Source organism: Hyalella azteca, unplaced genomic scaffold (assembly GCF_000764305.2).
Source record: "Hyalella azteca isolate HAZT.00-mixed unplaced genomic scaffold, Hazt_2.0.2 contig1723, whole genome shotgun sequence".
In the NCBI taxonomy this organism is placed as follows: domain Eukaryota; kingdom Metazoa; phylum Arthropoda; class Malacostraca; order Amphipoda; family Hyalellidae; genus Hyalella; species Hyalella azteca.
The window spans coordinates 11,153-30,887 of NW_025932024.1; the positions used below are offsets into that span (position 1 = coordinate 11,153).

The following is a 19,735-nucleotide window of genomic DNA, read 5'->3' on the forward strand; positions in this document are numbered from 1 at the left end:
TAAACAAAGATCTTTCCACCAGCCCCCAGGCCCCAGGGGGGCAATATTGCCCACTTTGGGAACCACTGCTATAACTAATAGCTCTTATTTGTGGGTCACATTTTTCATTTTTTAACCTATTAGATATGCATAATTTTTTTATCTTTATATTGTGTTACATAGCCTCAGTATTAGGCCTTTAATGATCATTGACTAAATTTTTCTATGTCAAATAGTTTTTGAGTTTTGGGGGTTTTTATTAAAAAAAACTAAAAGTGGTATAAGTTACCCTGGGAGTCTATGTTACCCCCTTTTAGGGTATATTTAATTGAGCGTTCTCATATATTGAACATTCTTCATCAAAACAGATGAATTATAAATAAATATTCATAATGAATTTAAGTACTTTTCACAAAAACATGATTGCTCATAAGAAATTTTTATTGGTAACTTACAACAAAATATCCACAAAGAATGTTGCAAAACTTTTTGCAATACTGCCAATCAAGTCAAGGCCCATCTGCTCCTTATCTAGTTATACATTTAAGTTGAGTGGTCCTTTTGAAGCTTCTCTTTTAAAAATTCATAAAAATCATGTTTCTTGTCAAAGAAGGCCATTTTCCTGTACTCCTATGAACAAGAGTCAGAGAGAATCACAAGAGAAAAACCTGAGGTCAACTCTGTACTATGTTGCTGCTGTGGGGGTGCTAGTTTTTGGCCTTTCTTATGCTGCTGTTCCACTCTACAGAATATTTTGTCAGGTAACTTATAGATATAAATAATATGTAATTTTAGAAAATATCTTGTAGTTGTATTTAATTGTGAAATATTTTATTGGTAGAAAAAAAATTTGAATAAGATTTAGTTTAAAAGCTTTTGTATACATGTCATGAATTCCATTCCATTTGTCTCATTTTCATTTAAAATCGTCCATTTTTCTAAAAGAAAAATTCCTAGAAAATGCAAACCTTTTTATCAATTTTGTTATAAAATGGCAATCTTGTTCTCATAGCTGCTGAGCATCTCAATATTTCACCAATGATCATAACATATATTACATTCTCAATGATGAATAAAGGCTGTCATTGTGTCATGTGCTAAATAAAAAATGTACTAAACATTGCCTTTTTTTGCAGGCTTATAGTTATGGTGGAACTGTGCAGCATGCAGAAGATGCTGAAAAAGTTGCTGGTCTTGAATCGGTTAAAGACCGGAAAATCACAATAAATTTTAATGCTGACACCTCTGCAATGACTTGGAACTTCAGACCATTGCAGAGGAAAGTTGAGGTATATTACGACATCTAGTTGCTTTATAGTATACCGTATACCTAGTAAACCAATGGGTATGGTATGTTATTAATCTAAGTTCTTTTTTTTGTGCTTGTAAATAATATGACAGATATTAAGTTGTTTTAATTATTAATTTTTTTTTTTCGTTTCAGGAGTTCAATTATTGCCCAATGCATTCATGCTCTAATGAATCTAATTTTCATTTGGATTAATTGGTACATTTAATCTTTTATAACTATGGATGCTTATCAGAATAATTTTCCTGCTGAAATTGTTCCTTTTTTTCTATTTAACATGCCTTATTATCTTGAATCAATATTATTAACTAGTAAATAAATTTTCACATATCCCTCAAATCTCAAATTCTTTTTTATTTAAAAAAATATTTTTTCAGGTCATACCTGGTGAAACAGCCCTTGCATTCTACACGGCTACTAACCCAACAGACAAGCCTGTTATTGGGGTGTCAACATACAATGTATTACCCTTCGAGGCTGGCCAATACTTCAACAAAATTCAATGCTTTTGTTTTGAGGAACAAATGCTCAATCCCAAAGAAGAGGTAACTTTATTCAATTTTCATTGATTAATCAAGAATAAATTGCAAGAAGATTATTTCTCATTTTTGTTGACATTGAGATGAATACCTACCCATTTTTCAAAAAGGTTTGTTATGTGGACATCTGATTGCATGTAGGAGGGCAAGGCAACCTTTTTGTTACAGGTTAATTTCAAACATTACATATTGCCACTTCTTGTTTCAGTTTAATTTCGGGCACACTCTCACAGTTCACCTAGTTACTTTCTATTATTAGTTGTATATTATCCTTTGAAAGGATAGGTATGGCAGAGTTTTTGGAACACTCTTATGCTTTGGTGTGTATTGTAAGGCTGTCAATTCACAGTTAAAATTTGTACAAAAGTTCATGAAAATCAGCGTAGTCCTGGAAAATATACAAATGGATCCCAGCTACGGATTTTTTAGATAAAATTAGAGAAACAACCATTTAGTTGTATATATTCTTTATCATGATCATACGCCCAACTTATTTGGAGTTGGCATGGATCACTGTGGTTGTAAATATTTGTTACAAATATTATTTAATACAACAGGTTCAAATGCCCGTCTTCTTCTACATTGACCCCGAGTTCGCTGCAGATCCCGCTATGGACAATGTGCAAACCATCACATTGTCGTACACATTCTTTGAGGCCAAGCCTGGTATGGACATACCCCTGCCGGGCTTCCTCAAACGGTGAAAAACTCAACAGCCGTGTCTTAGTTGTACATTTTGTTACACATGTACCTATTTATGTTGGATTTCTATTTATGTTGGATGTAATTGAAAGTAGGTTTTTGTATCTATGTACGGCATAATAGTCTATAGAAACTTTTAAGAGAAAGGCCAATTGTTGCCTCTCCTAATGTGCAATTTCATCTCTAAGAATTTCTGAACACCGGTAATAAGCAATTGTCTGCGTTCTCTTATCATCGTAAGCAGCCACAAGCAAATTAAATACATTTTCCATCCGAATACCAAACTAATTTTAAAGAAAGAATAGTCTTGAATAATGGAATTTTCATCGCAAGTTTGCATACGAATTAATTCAAACAATCTTTAAATTTGCAATTTGCTGCTGTTGAGGAGGGGAATAAAATATTCGTTGAATTATTTTCTTTCTTACTAATGGTGGCAAGCTTGTGCTGCCGTCCGGCCAATAATCTGAATTTATATCATTCACAATGTTAGTTAACCTCGCTATTCTTAGTGAGATAATACAGATCTTTACTACCTTTTCACGCCAAGAAAGTTAAGTTGTCGTTCGTAATGGTGGCAACCATACATGCTTGGTCAAATAAGGCGCTTCCGCGACGAGTAGCAGTACTTAAGCCCGCGCATCAACAACTTATCTTCAAAGTTATATCCAACTTCATTCCGAATAGGAAATAAAAGAAACGCTGGTGAAACCTTTTACAAATTTAGTGAAAAGACAGAAGATAATTGCAACTTCCTCCAACACTTGGTCTGAAACGTATTGCTTCATTTATTCCTTCCTCTCCAGTTTTTGAAAGAAAAATGCATCCTCGGCTGAAAATAAAATAAAATTAACGTCTTTGCTCTGTCGGCAACAAACTGAACAAGGTCAAACATGCGCCTAATATACATATTTCAATGTCTACCTCCACCATTCATCAGATAATGATGCTAGTACTGTGGAGAGGTTCTAACCCAACAATATGCTGGATCATAACGCAAATACCGATTATTTTACACGCGGCGTAATTACTTTCGGCGATCTCTCATGACGTCAGGGAACTATGAATTTGCTAAAATTCGCTAATGAAGTCAATTTCAACCTGTCCAACATTTATGGAACATAACTGGTATACTCTAATTTATTTTAGGTATAAGTAAAAGTGCTGCATGGTAAAATTTTGTACGTAATGTCACTAATGTGATAGTAGTCGAGATTCGTTTGGAGCAATGTTCAATGAAATTATTGTTACTTCACTTTAGAAACTACAAAATTTATAATTTGCGTCTCTTTCTATTTTACATAGGCCGTTTGAAAAACGCTTTGCTCTGTAGACGCCAGGAAACGCCAGCGAAAGCCAAGTTTACCTCTTGTCGAGCCAAAAACGTGATCTAGCATCAACGCCACGACGAATAGCGAATATTTTTTTTTTCAACATTAGTCTACTATCACAAATGCGATACTTTTCTAAGAAAAAATCTATCAAAACATAGATCGACTCGTACTTCATCGAAATATGTAACCTCAATTTCAGAAACAATGTTACTTAGATAAATAAAAGTTAAACAATCATATCAATAAAAGTTTGTTTGTTGTCATTGAGGCAAGGTACGCAATAAATGGCTGAAGGAGTTCAATAATTCAATTTACGACGTTATAGCCCACACTTTGCTTCAACTTATACGATATCCTTTGCTCGGAAAAAGAATTTAATTCAGGTGAAGCTTCTGGAGTAAAATGTCACCCTATAAAAGAGCTGTAGAAAAAAAGTTGAAAATGCATTATGAATAATGTAGTTGATATAACTCTTTACGGTTAAAATTTGTACGAAACTTTATAAAAATCAGCGTAGTCTTAGAAAAAATATAAAATTCGATGGAAGATCTTCAAGTGGTTTTTCTTCGGAAGTTCAGTACATGCAGGGTCGGAGCTGAGTTTCCCTAATGCAGGGATCATTCAGAATTACCCCATGCCGAATACCATGAGAATAAGAGTTACTCTGTGTAGGGGAACTTGACAGTTAAACTTAATCCATGTAGCGATACTTGACGTCCGTGAGCGGCACGAAAGTCTGCTTCACCGCTTGGGCGGACGCCCATTTTAAGGCATACTGCGGACCTCCTGCTTTGTCGTTTGTGCCTGAACATAATGAGTAACTTGGTTAGATGCCTTATCTCAAACATTACGAAAAAAAAACTAATAATTCGGATTCGGTTCTTATGGGGTCTATTACGTCAGTCTCACTCCTTATTGTGAAGACAATCTTGACATTGCATAGTCATCTCCAGTAATGCTTGGAATGGACAATTTTGACATAGCTCTTCAATATTAAAAATCAAATTTAATTTACTTAAATACCTTTTTCACGTATACAGCCCCAAAAAATGCGTTTCTGCCAACTACTCGCTACGCACCACCTGTGGAAGCCTCTCAACTAACACCCACCTGATAGCCTGGATCCTCCGAAGGGCTGCTGAGCCACCACGGAGCCTGTCGACTTGTCATTGATGTAGAAGTTACCGGCCGAATTCTTGAGCTTCTCAGTCGCGGTTTCCAGCCATGACCTGCAACCATCATTGTGGAATAAATGCATTTATCTTCAACGATGTTGAGAACGCGAAGATATATATATGTTTTATAGCACTTACTACGGTGCTTTGTGCTTGCTATGGATAACAATAAATATTTCAACAAACTTTCAACTCTCAAAGTTTGATGTCGAAATGTTCATTGCTAATGACGACTACATAACTCAAATCCCACACATCAGTTGGTTCTCTGATCGAGAATTTTTCTGATTGAATTCAAGTAACTGTATTATAGCGTCAAAATAGTACAAAATTAAAAATATTGTAGAGTAATGATAAGTTAAACTATACACTAACACTGCCAAACTCAGAAGCACTCTAGATTTCATTGATTGCAATGAAATTTTTCAAAAATCGTTCAATCATAGATTCGAAGGATATTTATTGCTTTTCCTGCGGCATGTTTTCTCTGTAGGATAACAAACGAAAAATTACCTGATCACAAGTCGTCATAGTTCAAGTCTTTACCAAAAATGCTCCCACGACTGAGTCGACTGGGTTAGTCTTTGCGAAATTAGTGGACACTTTAGACTGAATATTCAAATGGCCCACTTTTATTAAACCTAATCACAATCAAGAGCAAATACAACAAACAAAATCTAAGAATCTTATTTTCCTTCACTTGATTTTCTTGTAGTCCAGAAGATCTTAACATCACAAAATAAACTCGACTCACTGGTCCTGAGCAAAGATGGCGCCGGTGAGCGCATAGGGCGTCGTATCGTCCACCAGTTTGATGATGGCGTCAATGTCAGCGTCGGGATAAACGTACACAGCCAGCACAGGCCCGAAGATTTCTTCCTTCATGATGCGGTCCATTGGATCGCTTGTTTGTACTATTGTAGGTTCCACAAAGAAGCCTTTGCTGTGAGATAGATTATCTATCAGTTTTTAAATGAAAACGTATAGATTGTACGGTCATAGTAATTTTTCGACCTCACTTTAAAACAGACGTTTAAAATCACGCGGCTATCAACATTACGGCTCAAGGTGCGGACATTAACTTGGAAAAGCTCGGAAGTCACAGGACGGCTAAGGTTGCCATCACTATTGATTCAGGTGCTGACCTCTTGTCATATTTGCCGCCGGCAATGATAGAGAGTGTCGAGGACGCCTTGGCTCGCTCGATGTAGCCTGTGATGCGAGTGAAGGCGGTCTCGTCGATCACGGCGCCCATGAACGTGTCGAACTCCCGTACATCCCCCACCTTGAGCTCCTGCTGTCGCGCTACTAAGCCCTCCTTCACCTGTCCACAAACACGGTATTTCTTATAATCGTCCTATTACTCGTACTAGGCACAAATACAAATATAACTCAGTACTCACTGCAGTGAGTCACAGAGAGCGCATTTTCTCAAAATCGACGAAAAGGTGAAGTCACGGACAGACGGACGGACGGACATGACGAGCACAATAGGGCATTTTTTCCATAAATGAGAAAGTGCGCCAAAAATATTTGTAGTAGAAAAAAAAACATTTACAACTATGTGATGAGGAAATAGAACGTGAACCTCACCAACGTTAGTTGGGTAAATAATATGGTCGTTTGAGGATCGTTCTATCGTCGTTTTGAGTGGGCATATAATTTGTAACACGAGTAAAGTGAATGGCGCTCTAGTCTCCTTTCAGTGGAAATAATAATTAAAAATCATCTTCGTTTTTACATTTTAGCATTCAGTAGGCCGATACTATATAAACTTTACCTGAGGCCACAAAGATTTGGGCACATAGAGCCTGGAACACGCGGAACATTTCTGTCCGCAGTACTCGAAGGCGGAGCGGATGGTGCCGTTCACAACAGAGGTGACATCCGCGGACGAGTGTACCAGATGGTAGTTTTTGCCACCGCACTCGCCTACCAGACGCGGGAAGTTCCTGTACTTGCTCAAGTTGTTGCCCACCTGCGTCCACAGCCGGTTGAAAGTCCTGCAGTGCAACCAAACTTTCCATGGCATCAACCAGTATGAAGAGGATAACACAGATTGTTTTTCGTCGCTTACATAATGGGCAACTATTTCTTGACTACCGCGTTTTTACTGCTTTTCTTAGCGTGGCTAAATATTAAAATTGTAAATTGATTGGCTATCACTATTTTACACTAATAAACAACACTGCACGAACGATGCCTTATCTATGGTCATCAAACGATACCACTAATATATCTGACTTCGATGAAAGAATTATCAAAATGACAGAGTTGTAAACGAACTAAAACTCGAGTCCTATATGGAACCTCTCTAAGAAGTGCCCCAATCAATTAATGAACTGATGTTACCAAGGAAAACAGAAATGGTTATATATTTCGACGAAAAAAATGTTACAACTTTGAAAATTTTTGTTGCACAACGGGATTTTAAATACCTATTACAAGATCCACTCATTAAGCATCAATCGAATTAGCTTAGCGTCAAAATTTAGCGTCTTGGATTTACGGCACAGATCCCGTGAAGTTTAGCGCCGCGAAGTGCGGCGACTGCGTGATCGTGTCGCCGAAGTCCGGCCCGTCGGCGGGCACGAAGTTGACAACGCCTGCCGGCACGCCGGCCTCGCGCATTATCTTGTAAATGATGTAGTTACTTAGCACCGCGGTGTCCGAAGGCTTCCACAGCACGCAGTTACCCTGAGCAAAGCTCGCACAGTAATTCATTGTAAGTCCTCAACATGATTCGTAGTTATCTATTTTAAATCTGGAGCATAACACGTTTAACTACGTATACGCTCTGGACACGACTAGAGACAGTAATTTCTTTTAAGTCGTCAACATGATTCGTAGTTATCTGTTATATGTGTGGAACATAACATGTATAGATACGTATACGTTCTGGACACCACTAGGAACAGTATTTCATTGTAAGTCCTCTACATAACTCGAAGTCATCTATTTTCCTTACTGAATATAACGTAAATATTAATGTATTAAATCTTTCACACATGTCTAGTAAGTAGGGATAGTTATTCATTGTACGTGCCTAAAATAATTCTTACAAATATTTATTGATTGCCCTTATTGTCGAATGTACAGTTATATATGTCCTGGAAACGGCTAGGGACAGTTATCCATCGTATGTCTGACCATGACTCGTAAAAACTTGCATTGAATGCCAAGTTATAACTCGTTCGGTAGGAATTCATTTTGATCGAATCTAAGCTTCCCAAGATCGAAACCGTTTCCGATAAATAACTGAATAGTTATAATATAATAATAATAATATAATAGCGGTTTCAGCGTAAATTAGGCCCTAGGCCTGTCGCCGATTCTTAACATCGCAGAATATTCACAGCTTATTGCGGTATCGAACTCGCAACTCACTGCTACAATTCTGCTGTGCTTAACCGCCCGGCCTCCTTGCCGATTCTGACCAGAAACTGGCGCACAGAGCTGGGATCGAACCCGCACCTCTCTGAGCCAATCTTGGTACTCTGAACTGTAACCTCTGGGCCACTCTGCCCTCGAGAGCATATTCTGAACGAAACGCGGTACTTCTATCAGATTTATCAGACGGAATAAATACAAAATTGCGATGAACTGTTCTGAAAATCTATGGTAGTGTAAAAGGCAGGCCGGTTATTGTACCTATGGGCACAAAAGTTTGTTTTAAAAACCAGGTACCATCAGAAACATTGCTCATGTATTGGTTGGTTTAAAAGTGAAGAAATATTAGAGGAAAACATTTCAACATATTTTGCACAGGGCTATTTGACGTACCATCATGGCAGGCGTGTAGGCCAGGTTGCCGCCAATGGCCGTGAAGTTGAAGGGCGACACGGCAGCCACGAAGCCCTCCAGTCCGCGCCACCGGATGCTGTTCAGCGTCGACGACTTGTCCGGGCTTACAGGCTGCCACTTGATGGCTTGTTGTGCGTAGTATGCATTGAACCTTACCGTCAAAATTAAACCTTTATTGATAACAAAATTAAACCCTTAATAACTATGGCCAAAAATGTTGATACAAAATTAAACCCTTAATAACTATCGCCAAAAATTTTGATACAAAATTAAACCCTTAATAACTATTGCCAAAAATTATGATACAGAATTAAACTCTTAATAACTATCGCCAAAATTTTTGATGCAAAATTAAACCCTTAATAACTATCGCCAAAATTTTTGATACAAAATTAAACCCTTAATAACTATCGCCAAAAATTTTGATGCAAAATTAAACCCTTGATAACTATCGACCATAGGTACAACATTGTTAATCCATGGTATCACTAAAAATTTGAGTTTCGTGAAACCGAAACATGACTAAATCAAATTTGTTGATCATCATACATCGTCATTTTTTACACAACGCGTTTGCAACATTCAAAAAAGCTGGATTATTCAATCCCACGGCGATATTTAAAACTGTACGTCTCTGTAAAATACTCAAGAAACCGAGGTTGTAAAACATACATATTTTCATACAATGAAAAATAAAACCTTAATTGCCGATCCAAATTAAAAAATTTATAAATAGTAAAACAAGGAAAACTCTAATACAGTTGCATTAATAGACGAAAATAACATAACAATTTATATTCTAAAGGCGTAATTTGAAAATTTATGTAAATCGAAGGTTCATAAGCGTTAGTCAAATGAATTAGTCGCACCTGAGGAAATCGATGAGCTCTGCGGCGGCGTCTATCTCAGCCTGTATGACGGTCTTGCTCTGGCCCAGCATCGTGGCTGCATTCAGCTCCTGTCTGTACTTGCCTGCCATCAGGTCAGCTGCCTGCAACCATATGCATCTATTTATTGATAGATCTTATTTATTTAAAGTAAACAGCATTCATAATTAAAGTTTATTAAATGCTACACTAATTTGTAGCTATCAGGTCAGCTACCTGTAACCACATGCATCTATTTATTGATCGATCTTATTTATTTAAAGTTAACAGCATTCATAATTAAAGTTTGTTAAATGCTACACTAATTTGTAGTGTACTCAAAAACTCAGCCATTAGATTCGCTCAGCCTTTGCCTTGCTGTGACCCAAGCATAGTTACTTCAGTGAAACTCTCATATACTTACGCACTCAACTCATTCAGCTATGCGGACTAACGTCGAACAGTGCAACGTTACGGTGTACGAAAGGGATTTTAAAATTTAAGCTTCCACCTCCAGGGCTTTATAAGTACTTGAGGACTTTCGACTCCCAGTTTGGATAAAACGGAAACATGGTTTGAAAGCTGCCAACGGTTCTTTTCCACTTTGAATTGCTTTTTAATTTACTTTACTTTTTATAGGTCCGTCGTGGTTTCAATTTCTACCATGTATATTTAGTCAAATAAATTGATCATAATAACACTGTGGAAATGATGACAGAGCGGACTTTCCAAACGTTTCCATTGAAAATGTGGGGAATTCGCTCGGCATATTCTATATAACAAATTTCCAGTGAAACTTAATCTGTAATCAGAACCAATCCTGTTCAATTGAAAACCTTAACTGCTCTGCTGCAAGTGAAACATTCTGAATAATTAATCCACTTGTCCATTCTCTTCAAATTATTGCTTAACCTTGAAAAATAACACAGCCACACTTGTTTAAGACTGGCAAAACTCATCAAAATACGTTCATGAGGTAACCAATAACTTGTGATGACCTTCACATGCCCGATAATTGCTTCTGCAATAACACAAAATCTATTAATTTATTCGAAAAAAGTAAACATTTATCCTCAATAATCATATGGAAACAGAACGTATAAAGAATAACCAAATGATATATGATAGTTTCTTACCTTGAGCCACATGTTGAATTTATCAGCGAGCGGCACGCGCTCCCAGTCTGCTCTCGCTGTCAGCGCAACGTCGATAGCTTTCTGCACCAGCTCCGGCGTCGCGTGGTAGAACTTGGCCACTCTGAACACAGCAGGTATTTACATTATTTTCATATTGAAAACGGAGTTCATTTGTCCCAGAAACTTGATGGGGTTGTAAAAAGGCTCTCATAAATCATTAACATAATGGTGTTTGGATTTGTAAATTGTTCTTTTTCTTTTTCAGGAAAAAGTTCATGAACATTCATTAGATATTTCTCATACTTTCGGCTATAATTAAGCAGAACGGCCTAATATTTTCACACTTTATCTTAGGATTCATTCAAAGTTTTCCTTGTTTAGTCACATCTAGACGCCAACCGCGTCGAATGGCGTCTCCTCCCCAAGCAAAATGTAGGGGAAGCTCGGTACCGGTACGTTTAATGATGATATTAAAGAGGTTCGCCTTGGATAATGCTTGCATGCAAGGTGAGTTACTGAAACCACCTGGGCGCTATTACCTTGAGCCACATGTTGAATTTATCAGCGAGCGGCACGCGCTCCCAGTCTGCTCGCGCCGCCAGCGCAACGTCGATAGCTTTCTGCACCAGCTCCGGCGTCGCGTGGTAGAACTTGGCAACTCTGAACACCGCAGGAAATTACATTATTTTCATATTGAAAACGGTCCCAGAACGGTTCATTTGTCCCAGAAACTTGATGGGGTTGTAAAAAGGATCTCATAAATCATTAACCTAATGGTGTTTGGATTTGTAGATTGTTCTGCTTTTTCTTTTTCGGGAAAAAGTTCATGAATATTCATGAGATATTTTTCATGCTTTCGGCTATAATTAAGCAGAACTGCCTAATATTTTCACCCTTTATCTTAGGATTCATTCAAAATTTTCCTTGTTTAGTCACATCTAGACGCTAACCGCGTCGAATGGCGATTCCTCCCTTAACAAAATGTGGGGAAAGCTCGGTACCGGTACGTTTAATGATGATATTAGAGAGGTTCGCCTTGGATAATGCTTGCATGCAAGGTGAGTTACTGAAACCACCTGGGCGCTGCTGAGGAAGCAATGTTAGGAAATACTAGCGCCAGCTAACGACACACAAAAATGCAGATATGCTCGGTAGCGCAGGATGAAATGAGACTAGTAGGGATAGGAATAGGATGATGCAAATCATATAAGCCAAATTGGCTAATGACGCCTAGTCGATACAACAATATGGTAGCCCCATGCAGATACAATTACTCGGGTATTGGTGCAGCCCTCTAAAAATGTAACAGCATAATTACGAGTAAGCCTGCCTACAGTATAACCAATCAAAAATTCAAAGTGGTACACGGTAAGATCAATGGGGATCTTCGTCATGTGCAAGTTAAATCATAGATTTGAAACACCATAAGTAAGAGGTCACTAAACAAACGGCCTGCGGCAAGCAACAAGGAATTCAACTTACGTACTACTCACAGGCCAAAATTGGTTGTTTACTTAGACACTGCATAAAAACACGCCCACACCGTGCCAAATGAAATGGATGCTTTAAAATCACTGTTACTTTGTAAAATAGCTTGCACTACTTGAATTGCACATATGAACCACTAAATGTAATGAGCACACTGCTACAACTTGTTAATCGTGGGAAGAACTGGCACTTTTAAGACAGGGGGAACGTATTCACTAATGGATCAATAAGCTCATTCCCTGGGTGCTCCGCTGAAGTTGCGAAGCCAGTTGCATCGAGAGTCCAAACATGAGGAAGAATTTCGTCTCACTGAGACCCAGGAAGCGTACTGAGGAACGCCCTTGAGTTTGGCTAGAGTCCAGCGTTGTAGACTTGACTCTTGATGCCCCATAAAGGGCACAGGCATGCAAGGCAGGTAGATAACCAGTGCATAGCAGGATCACACTGCGCAGCCAACTAAGACGCACAGTAAGACTAAGGCGCACAGCAAGACTAAGACGCACAGCAAGACTAAGACGCACAGTAAGACTAAGGCGCACAGCAAGACTAAGCCGCACAGAGAGACTTGTGTTAACTACAGAAACCAGGTCGCAGAAAGACATAACAAGACTCATTCAAGTACATGCATTAGGTCTGGAAAAGCTAGCTAACAAGGAAACCACATCATGAGTCATTAAAACGTGGTAGAGGGAACAGTGAAAATTGTCTCCCTTTATCTTTGGATTTATTCAAAGTATTTGATGTTTAGTCGCATGTTAAGTCACGGTAACTGCGTTACCGTCATTAGAAAAATGCTTAATAAGGGAAGGACTTGAAGAGTCGTAACACTTCTTCAAATAATTGTATATAATGACAATTCAATGGGTCATTATTTATGGTATGTGATTACTCGCGAAATAAAAATGCAGTGTCAAGATTTTGTTACTCAGGAATGATGATATATATATATGATATATAGCTAAGTGAATGCTAAGAGAAAATAAAGTGAATTTAAATAGCGTTTTCTTTGCTTTTAAATTCTCTGTGCTGACTTTTTAGCGTGGTCGTGGGGCATGGGCTGGTGCTGGACGCGGTCCGTGGTGTAGGCCTGGTCGCCTATCATGATAGGAACCTCGAGTGTAGTGGACGACAGTCGCGTCAGCGCCGCCTCCAGGTCCTTGCGCTCCTGGCTGCTCTCCAGGTACTCTGCCACAAAAGAAAGAACCAATAAATACTTTCTTGATACCGGAAAAATCTCAGAAAAAAAAAACAATCAAATGCTGGGAAATTTTTTCTCGATGGCGGCAATCGTCACTAAGGGAAAAGAGTTGAAACTCGTGTAATAAGCCATAAACTTATCAAAGAAAAAACAGATTACTGGGCGATTGATTAGCACACTTTTTAATAGGTTGTTCCGCCTTTATTAATAACAACTATCATAGCAGGTTACGTCTATGTTCATAATAACGATCAATATAAAAAATTATCTAACTAACAAATTATCTAACTAACTCCATAAATGCTCTCTGAAAAACGAGGCTGCAACTGACGCTGGAAAATTTCATCATAAACACATGTACAATGTGCACTCAGAAAAATTAATGGATCATACGGTCTAAATAGTGACATACCGTACATTGTACTCTTAGCACTGATACGTCATTTTTCCTAGTCAAACTGGTTCAGGATGACACACACAAGAGAGAAAAGTGCATCGCTGTTAGGACAGCGTCCCACTAATTTTAGGGCGTGTATCGCGGGAGCAAGTGGCATTGAAAACTAGTATGACTAGAGTCAAACTCCGGCAAGGCAAGCCCACTTCATGCCATGACAAAACAAGTTACTCCTGGTCTGGGCATTATTGAATCTCATTGAATGCATTCTGTTTACTTTTGGTCTGCTGATCACGCTTTAGATTATTGTTTTGAATTTTTACAAGAAATTCCGTCCTTCAAAATCCACACAAAGGTACACACAAATTTTTTCAGATTTTCCTAGCCTTGAATTCCGTTGAATGCAGTGTGTTTACTTCGCTATGTCTGCCGATCACGCTTCTGGGGATTTCAAATTTACATAAAAAAAGTCGTGCTTGTTAATTCTCACTTAAGTACAAAAATTATCATCACAAGCCTGAACATTACGTATCAAAACAAACTTACCTACTTAACCATCAAGAATCGTTAGTTATTCTCTATTAATAATTATCAGTTAATAATTATAAATAGTGACAATAAATGAGGTGGCGCATCTAAATGGTGACAGACGAGCGTACAAGCGAACGTAGCAGCTAGGTTTCGTTCAAGGACAATAGCAACAACGAGACTAGAATTAGAAGAGGTTATAACAAGTCACTTTTTAAATGCATTGTCTACTGCTCGGGGTCTGGAGCGGCTGTCTCTTTGAAACAAAGCATTAGACGATATGGAATTCGAAGCTGATGTTTACCTAAACGAAACACTGAGTGAATTGTGCGGAAAATAATTGACAGTATCTAACATTGTGAAGCTCAAGTGGACTCGGTAATCTGAAGAATTATGTGTATAGTTAACTATAGTAGGTAAGTTTACCGCTATAATATTTATATCGATTATAGATATTCGACTGCCATGCAAGATCTGTCAGTTTATGAAGCGCATGCATATACGACGCCGGGAGACGTCCAAGATTTTTTGTAGTTCGCAGTTGCAACAAAACGGAAACCTGTTCGCCGCGCAGCATGGGTCGGTGACAACAGGTTTTGGCTACAGCTTCAATGCCGCGGCAGACCTGCATTGCCGCAAACTTCTCCTCGAGCGTATATATAAGTACACGGTATACTTCGAGTGATATGGCACAGGTGTCATGTCAACAGGAAACACTCTCAGGAAAACGAACGGGTCATATTGTCCAAATAACAACACACTTTCCGTACGTAGCACTGATACGCCCATTAGACGTGCCAAACTGAGTCAAATGACCCACGCATGGTGAATAAGTGCATTTCTATTTCCCTGGTCTCACTCATTCCTCTGAATGCCGTTAAGGATGTATTATCATTAAAATCATTATTGATATCATTTTGACGCTATTGTTGTTACTAGCTTTCATTTATATTATTAGCATAACATAGTCATATTGGGAAGTTCCTTAACATCATAACTTTTTAAAACATTATTTAGGGAAAATTTTAGATGATATCCAAGTTACCAACATATCGCAAACATGAACTCGTGGTAGTTTTTCCACACAGAGAATAAATTATCAATAGTGCTGCATAGAGAATTAATGATGATAGTTAATAAAAATAAATAATTATTAATGATAGTTAATAAACTCACCATATACGGGCTCATTTTCAACACGGAAGTCGTTGGTCTTGGGCTCGATAACCACCGCAGACGCCGCGCGAGCGCATCTGCAAACCATCCATAATTGTTAAATCATTTCAATATGGAACTAAAATGATCTTGTGTGAAACGGACATGAATAACTCAGACAACCTGTGTTATTTTTGTTACAAAACTGAGGAATACACAGGAATGTGTGCACTGGAAATTTGCGTATATGTATATAGATAGATAAAGATGCCGGGCTAACGTTTTAACTAATATTTTAATTTACAGAAAATTTAATTATCCCCCAACATCTTGGCATTCGAGTTTCGAACAGAAACGTTCGCGAGACTTTATAATCTTTCAACCTTAGGAAATTTTTGAAATGAAATAAAAAATTATTTTAAATTTAGTTGAAATTAATAAACAAAATATTTTCTCGATATAGGTACATCAGTGACCTTCTATAGTAAATTGAATATAAGCATAAAATTTCATCAAACGTTGAATACTTCGAAAAGCACGCCGTCGAAATTGCTGAAGGTGTGGGTGCTGGCCTCTGGCATGCATCCCTGCTCCTCCAGCCAGCACTCCGAGTGTTATGCCAACCTAACCGAGTGGTGAAACGAATATGTTTTCTAGCTTTCTTGAAAATGTTTGGGTAACGAGTGGACACTGCCCGACGATAGTCGACAGTGGAAAAACAAGAGATGATCTTGAACAGGGACACAAGGTTAGGCAGGTAGAAGAAGTCGTTCAACCCAACAATTTAAAAGGGTTCGAGGAAACGGTGTCGGCAACACGTGTATGATCAGGCTCAAATTTTTGAGAAAATAATGCCCTTCAGTAAATTGTCTGTATATTTTCAGGCTTCAGCCTAATTATAAATCTCAATGACTTGTACTGATTTAAGAAGATTTTACCTAGTATATTTCATTCAAGAGTTAACAAAATTTAAATGAACGCAAGCGAATCAATATTAACAAACTTTAAAACTATACCACTGTATGTGATCATTTTGTAGCTAACTTGTTAATAAATTAAATAGAAAATTTCAAATTGTGATAGACTTTTTTTGAATTGATTGTGTGAGTAAGAACTCATCCTGTATGACGGTGTATCGGTAAAAATGATCAAAACATTAGAACAATTACGAATTTTACTAGGTAGCTACTCCAAGTTCATTCGCAAGTGCCGCGCGTTGGGTACAAGGGGGAGGAGGTGGTGGTGGTGGTGAGGTCAACCCAGGAGGCGAGATGAAATGGAATTTTCCTAAACCTGGAGCACAGCTCAGGAGGTCGATCGCAAAGCCATGAAAAATAGAATCACTGCTCCACTGCCCATGATCGTATTTTGGAATTGAGTAGCGTGGATGCCCAGTCAACGATTTCGCTCGTCAGGAATCACTTGAAGATCGATGCAGTAATTGCCTTCATTTAATTATGGAGTGTCAATTCGAGTCGTACGAGACAATACCTAATACCTTATACATGTTTCTTTTAATCCATGGAAGCTGTGAGTGGAGGCTGCATGAAGGAAATCTCATCAGTAGACTAATATAAAACACTGTTCATGTTCAAGCAATGTGTTTACGATACAATACGAATCATGAGACGGTTTTTAATTGAAATACGCTCAACTTAACTACGTAGCACATAGCGTACGAAAACGCTTACTCGAGCAATTGGTCAAACTTCAGTGCCCCATATTAACATCAGATTTTCTACTACTACCGACGTGCAAAAGCATGCATAAATGCATGCATTCTAAAACAGTCTCTTAGCCCATTCGGTACAACGTTGTTAAAAGAAGGAACATAATTACTATTCGAAGATAGTTGAAGTTTTATACAAGTACTGTTTAAGAGTTTGGAATAGTTTTATCCGATGGATTGGGATACGTCTAGCCACGGTCTAGGTCCAGCAAAGCGCCCCTGCCCAAAACTTTCATCAGCCAATTCGGATAAAAAATTAAATAATCAAATATTTCCAGAAGCCATATTGAACGTTAATACAACTACATATGACAAATGTTTACACAGGTTCGCGGGTACTCGACGAGAAGTAAATAAACTGGAAGCCTTGATAAAGGAACGAATTTTCTTAGCAATTTCTGATGGTCAACAATTACTGTTGCAATTGTAACTTCTCATTTTACCGAGTTCAATGATGTATCTTTCATTCGCCATACGGCTTCACTATTGTAAAACTTGACAAAACGAAGAATAATCTTAATGTTATCAGACCAAATAAGGGGTCGAATCAGTATTTAATTCTTTCTACCCGAGGAATAATGTATTTGTTTTCAATCGTAAACAGCAGAGGGGATTCAGGGGGAACTCATCGACCCTTCAAACTCCCCTCTGCGTTTCCTCGAAAGATCTATAAATGTCCAAGCCTACGTTCTAAATATACTAAACTTGACTAAAAAACATTGAACTAGATATCAAACATTCCTTAATACCATGGTAATTCAGTTTAGTCAAATATTTACCTTGGAGCAGTCACCTGTAAAGTCGAGCGAATAGCAGACAACATGTCCAATCTATTTGGCAGCACACACGGTCGCCACCTCACACACTCACGTCTCGAACGCAACTACAACAAAAACAATACTGCCGATGCGTTTCTTCGATGCTGGACTATTTTTCAGCAGCCGGTTTGCTGGCGCAGTAATAATGGCTGGAGGCTATCTATGATCATGCCCTTCGCTGCCTGCATGTGACTATGCCCATGTCCAAACGGGTCAGTCCGTTGGGTACTGCTTTTATAAATTATGCACGGCTTTAGGCTAAACCACTGATGAGCACAAAGGCACTCTTTGAGTCGTTAGTTGACTCATTCTTTGCACAAGTTCATATATTAGTTGAAGCATTTCTCAATTCTTGTGATACATTTCCGAAGCAAGTCTTCGGTTTTTTATTGCACAAGACGCGTAAATCACCTCCACATGGACGCCGCCCTCGTAAGGTTAGGTTCAACTTGATTAAATTTTACATTGCGTGAGGTTGCTATATTATTTTTTTAATTAAATAAAACTTAATCGCTCAAGAGTTGCCCCTGTAATGGACCAATAAGTATTGAACTGACTTTCTTATCTGCATCAAAATACTTAATTGCATATACAAATACAAAGTTACTTGCAAAGCGAAGCTAGCTGGAGAGGCAATAGTTTTCAACCAATATATATCATGGTTAAACTAATACAATTAGTTCCACCATGAATGTAAATGTTCGAATATGAGTACTTTAACGAATTTTTATAGTGACGATAAACTACTTTTACTTTTCTGTAGCCACTCACAATAATAAAGGATAAATGAAACTCACTATTAACGGAACACACATCAATGCTCGACACACAAGGAATTTGTATATCTAAAATTGAATATCAACGTGGTCACACTGATTTCAAATCCTCAAGTGTGGGATAAAATATGCAAGTTCTGTAGTAGCAGTAACAACACACCATATGCAACTAAAAGCTAGCAAATACAAATGCAATTTCAGATCTATAACACGCAAAAGTTATTGTGGCTGCGTGTTCTTGCTCGCCCCTATAAATTTCTAGTGCAGCACTGAAACCAAAAACTTTCCAGAAAAAAACTATTATACTCTACTCATATATCGGTCAAAGTTTATACGTTTGAAGCCGGACCCGGGAAACTTGTACAAGGGCTAATCGGGCGTTCATCGAAGATACATATAGAATAGAAGTGTCTGCACTGAAGAAATAGGCCCATGGCCTATTGCCGGTTCTTGAATTTTTCGTGACTTGATTCACAAGGGATCCGGGCTTTGGAACCCGATCTTTCCATAACTGACGATTGATTGAGATCGCTGCTGGACTTATTGCCAGGTCTGTAAGGTGCTAGGCATTTTAAGACTGAACATATGCTCCTGCATAGCTTCGTCTAGTCTGTTCTTGAAGGCGTTCATACTCGGAGCGTCAATGATGCTACCAGGGAGGCTGTTCCACATGTCGGTGACTCGAAGCGAGAAGAAATGTTGTCGCATGGATGTGTTCCAACGCTGTTTTTTTAGTTTATAGCCGTGGCCCCTGGTGTTGGTTCTTGTTTCAAATTCTAGTAATCCTTCTGGGACCTTGTATAAG

General features: G+C 38.3%; 2 protein-coding genes across 2 annotated transcripts; one reads left to right on the forward strand and one right to left on the reverse strand.

Moving 5' to 3' along the window:
• Positions 1 to 236: 236 nt before the first annotated feature.
• LOC108667384 (cytochrome c oxidase assembly protein COX11, mitochondrial-like) lies at positions 237 to 3,546 on the forward strand. The gene is made up of 4 exons (XM_018154402.2): positions 237 to 740; positions 1,116 to 1,268; positions 1,666 to 1,833; positions 2,385 to 3,546. Exons 1-4 carry the CDS (start codon positions 372 to 374, stop codon positions 2,529 to 2,531), a joined length of 837 nt encoding a protein of 278 aa, XP_018009891.1. The 5' UTR covers positions 237 to 371; the 3' UTR covers positions 2,532 to 3,546.
• On the reverse strand, positions 3,239 to 18,213 carry LOC108667383 (delta-1-pyrroline-5-carboxylate dehydrogenase, mitochondrial). Its single transcript, XM_018154401.2, has 12 exons — positions 18,116 to 18,213; positions 15,629 to 15,705; positions 13,364 to 13,517; positions 10,845 to 10,965; positions 9,712 to 9,833; positions 8,822 to 8,993; positions 7,548 to 7,735; positions 6,819 to 7,041; positions 6,184 to 6,362; positions 5,793 to 5,981; positions 4,974 to 5,092; positions 3,239 to 4,667 (listed from the first exon to the last, which is right to left on the reverse strand). Exons 1-12 carry the CDS (start codon positions 18,157 to 18,159, stop codon positions 4,555 to 4,557), a joined length of 1,701 nt encoding a protein of 566 aa, XP_018009890.1. The 5' UTR covers positions 18,160 to 18,213; the 3' UTR covers positions 3,239 to 4,554.
• Positions 18,214 to 19,735: the final 1,522 nt, after the last annotated feature.